The following is a 4678-nucleotide window of genomic DNA, read 5'->3' as shown; positions in this document are numbered from 1 at the left end:
AAGAAGAAGCAGTTGGTTGGTTTGAATCCTCAGCCTTGTGATTAGAAGTCCAGTGCTTATTCTACAGCACCACATTAGTATTATTCAGTTCCATTGATTTGGGTCAGTATCTGACCAAGCTCCAGCCTGGCACTTTCTTCTGCTGGGTACTGGGAAGGACAAAGGTTGTAGTGGAGAGAGCAATACTTAAGGTCTAATAGGACTTGGGATCAACTCAAGGGCAGTGCTTTGAGTTTTTGTTTGTTTACTTTTAAAGGCAGTTTATATAAAAGGTCTCCAGTTATCATTGTTGTTAAATGCCATCGAGTCAGTTCTGACACAAAGCAACCCTGTATAGGATTTCCGAGGAGCAGGTGGTGAGCTTGAACTGCCAATCTTGTGGTTCAAACCAACTTTGCAGCCCAGAGCATTAACCCACAGTGCTACACCAGGACTCCCCAGTTATCATTAAACAAAAACAACAACCAAACCGTTTACTGTCAAGTCAATTCTGACTCAGGGTGACCCATGTATGTCACAGCCAAACTGTGTTCCACAGGGGTTTCAATGGCTGATTCTTCATAAATAGATCACCAGGCTCTTCTTCCATGGTGCCTCTGAGTGGATCTGAATCCCCAACTTTCCAGTTAGTAGCTGACTCAGGTGTCATAAAGGTACTATTCAGCTAATCTCACCACAATTATATCTTAGGATCAGAAAGATGGACTCTTTAAGGCCCATCTTTTTCTTATTTTCTTTACAATTTTTAATAAAAATTCTATCACATACACTATAACCTTGTGTTATTGAAGTACTAAAAGAATAATGTATAGATATAATTTCAGAATAGATGCTAGAAATGCCCCTAAGGACCTACAGTGGTGGCTGTATTCAAAGGCTAGGAATAGATTGTGGAAGTTGGAGGAAAAAGTTAGAGCTAGATGTGGGTAAAAATATATGGCAATGTAGTTATAACTCTATGGAAGTATTTTGGCCCAGGATTTTAATATCTTTATTATTAGACAAAAACTAAAGAGAAACAGTAAAAATTCTATAGAGTTCCCCACCTTTCCCGCATAGTGGTGAATTCCAAAACTAAGTTCCATTCTTTTGGGCCTCCAGAAGTATTGTGATTTCAGGTTGGTTTCAAATTTTTCTGTAGAAATAAAAATCATCTCTATCACCATTAAAAAGAACAAAGATAGAACATTTTATGTATTGGAATATACATTTTATGTATTGGAACAAAGATAGAACATTATAAGCATTGGAATATAACTAAATGGTAAAGCAACACTCAAGGTTATGCATTTTTGCCACTCCGCCATGATTTAAAACAGTGATCCTTAAATTTGAGCCTGCATCTAGCTTATTAAAACACAGAATGCAGGGCTTGGTCCCCAGCTTCTGACTCAGGAGGTCTGGAGTCAGACTCTAGAATTGACATTTCTGACCAGTTCTAGGTGATGCTGATGTTCCTGGTCTTTAGAGAACAGTTTGAGAATCACTGGTACAGAGGAAGACAACTACTTGAGAGTGGCCAATCAAAGAGTTTGTAAAACAGCTTGAGGCCATGCCATGAGCCTAGAAATGTGGTGTTTTGACTCTTGTTTCTGTTTGAGAAGCTACAGGTCATTGTTGATTACATAAGAAGGACCAACCCAAAAGCCTTTGAGCTCATTTTGATTCATAGTGAACCACGTGTGTCAGAGTAGAATTGCCATAAGAAAGATGTAGTGTCCTAATGGCAGTTCCATTTCCAGAATAATTCCGCCAGTGTCGGAGAATTTTAATGTTAGACATTAAAATTAAGTAACTGCCATGAAATTATTTCTCCCACAAGCTTAGGGTTCTGTTATTTTCTTCTTAGTCTGTTGTTAAGTGTTGTTGGTTCTGACTAAATGACCCTGTATAGGGTTTCTGAAGAGCAGCAAGTAGGTTTGAACTGCTGATCTTGTGGTTATCAGTCCCGTGCTTATCCTACAGTGCCATACCAGGACACTGTCTGGTGGTGGTGGTTATGTGCCGTGGAGTTGGTTCCGACTCATACCGACCCTGTACAGGGTTTCCAAGGCTATAAAGCTTTACGGGAGCAGAAAGCCTCATCTTTCTCCTGCGGAGCAGCTGGTAGTTTCGAACTGCTGACCTTGTGGTTTGCAGCCCGATTTGTAACCACTATGCTACCAAAACTCTGTCTAGTATTGTTTAAATAGAGAAAAGAATATGCCAATCAGTGGATCAGAAGGAAGCAATGTCACACACCTAATGGCAAGAAACAGGCAAGTATATCACCAAAATGCAAGTACTTATTATATGGAGTCCTGGTGTGGCATTGTAAGATAAGTATTGGACTGATAACTATAAAGTCATTAGTTCAAACCCACCAGTCATTCCCCAGAAACCCTATACAGGGTTGCTGTGAGTTGGAAACAATTCAATGGCACATAACAACAATGACAACAACAACTTATCCACAATCCATATCACTTATCATCAGGGAACATAGTACGGGTGATTTTAAAACTTTTTTTCAGAAACATGAAAATGCTGAAGGTTTTTTTTGTTTTTTTTTTTTCATTTAAAGAGTAGGACATTGTTGTTGTAACCATGTATGTTGGATGAAAATCTTCTTAAGTATATTATTCACCTCTCTGCCTTCTCAAACAAAGCAATGACTAAATTTAATTTTTCTTTGATGACTCAGGATTATTATCATGAACTTTTATTAACATACTGTAACACTGAGCTTATTACTATATTTGAGGCTACTTGCTTCTATCAGATAAAAGACTAAACTATCACAGATTAATTTGTTTTCTTCCCCTTTAGCTATTTCTTTTCAAATTCTAGAGCTGTCTCTCTGCTCTGCCCGCCAATATCTAATTTGTGGTTGTTGTTGTTAAGTGCTTTTGAGTCAGATCCAACTCATAGTGACCTTGTATAGGGTGTCCGAGGAGCTGACCTAGCAGTACAAACCACCTTTGCAGTGCAGTGCATTAACCCACAGTGCCACACCTGGACTTCCAGTTTCTAAGTTAGGGCTGAATAATCTGTAAGGTCATTTATAACCTAAGATTCTATAGCTAGGACTCCATCATAAAGTAAGTTAGCATGGTGGCTCTGTAGGATAAGCACAGGACTGCAAACTACAAGGTCAGTGGTTTGTGCCCACTAGCTGCTCAGAGAAAGAAAGATGACAGGGTCTCTATGAGTTGGCATTGACTGGACAATACCAACAATTTTTAAGGTCATTTTGAACCTAAGATTCTACAGTTAGGTAGGACTGCATCATAAAGTAAGGAGAATTCCAGTGTTCATTTTTGACAACAAAACAAACCCATTCCCAATGAGCTGTTTCCAACTCATAGAAACCCTATAGGACAAAACAGAATTGCCTCATTGGGTTTCTAAGATTATAATCTTTATAGAAGCACCCTGCCACATCTTTCTCCCTCAGAGCCACTGATGAGTTCTAACCACTTTTCTCTCAGTTAGAAGCAGAATGCTTTAACCACTGTGCCACCAAGGGTCCTTAAACTTGTTTGTTGTTGTTAAGTGCCGTTGATCAGTTCTGACTCATAGTGACCTTAATAGAGATTCTGAGGAGCATCCCTAAATATTTCAAATTATTATAAACATCCATTGGTCCAGGTATTAGAGACTAAACCTCTTTTGTAAAATTATACACAGGTTTTGTGATAGCTATTTTCCCCTGCTCAGGGATACTATGGGTCGGAACCGACTTGACTGCACTTAACAACAATTTTCTCCTAAAACTAAAAACACTTGCTGGTGAGTCAGTCCAGCTCATGAAGACACCATGTGTGACTGCGTAGAACTGCATTCCACAGAGTTTTCAATAGCTTTGTTTCAGTGGTCTGTCTTCCAAGGAGTCTCTGGGTGAATTCTAACCTCCAATGTTTTGGTTTCCTAAGCACATTAACGAGTTGTGCCACCCAAGACATACAGTCTAGATAATTTAAGTCAAGAAAAGATTTTATGCTAAGAGAAACATTCTTTAATGGTTACCAGGGGTGGGAGGAAGGGAGAGGTAATTCACTGGCTAGAGGGTTGTTGTTAAGTGCCGTCGAGTTGGTTCCGACCCATAGCGACACTGTATGGGGTTTCCAAGACACATTTTAATTTGGGTGATGGAGAAGGCAATGAAAAAATAATAAAAGCAAAAACTAAAACAAAACAAAATAAATATCATCTGGAATTAACTTATTCATAAAATTATGCAGACATGTTGATTTAAACTTACCTACAAGGGTCTGGTCAGTAGCTTTGGGAAATCGGCTTTCTTCATCAAGTAGAGACAGTAAACCCACTGGCTTCTGTAGGAACATATCTAAGAGGGGTCGATTATCTTCATATTCAATAACTCTGGCATCAATATCTTCATGTAGGTATTCATTCTATAACAGTTTGCAATGCATATAGAAAAATGTCTTTCTATATCATCTTGCCCTTAAATTGAAGGTATCATTTTATATTTCTCTCCACAGAACTGCTGGCTCATTAAAATCAGCTTGGATTACATTCAGAAGGGAAGTAAAAGAAATTCTAGTCTCTCTACTAGAATTACAGCGATCTCAAGCTTTCAAGATGAGGGAGACTATGTTGTTAATGCATAGTAATAACATTATGCTCCAGAATTTGTTGTCAAGTTGGTTCTGACTCATAATGACCCTATGTA

At 38.6% G+C, this 4678-nt stretch overlaps 1 protein-coding gene across 1 annotated transcript in view; it reads right to left on the bottom strand.

Moving 5' to 3' along the window:
* The window catches only part of MYO3A (myosin IIIA), a 410482-nt gene that overhangs the window by 140566 nt on the left and 265238 nt on the right, over nt 1-4678 (bottom strand). Inside the window, exons 19-20 of the mRNA XM_006871683.1 lie at nt 4244-4397; nt 1047-1135 (exon numbers count right to left, since the gene is read on the bottom strand). Of these exons, the coding sequence (XP_006871745.1) occupies nt 1047-1135; nt 4244-4397 (243 nt within the window). The remainder of the gene's footprint in view (nt 1-1046; nt 1136-4243; nt 4398-4678) is intronic.

Source organism: Chrysochloris asiatica, unplaced genomic scaffold, assembly GCF_000296735.1.
Source record: "Chrysochloris asiatica unplaced genomic scaffold, ChrAsi1.0 scaffold00172, whole genome shotgun sequence".
Lineage (NCBI taxonomy): Eukaryota > Metazoa > Chordata > Mammalia > Afrosoricida > Chrysochloridae > Chrysochloris > Chrysochloris asiatica.
Note: the sequence above shows the minus strand (reverse complement) of the source record. Positions and strands in the feature narration are given on the sequence as shown.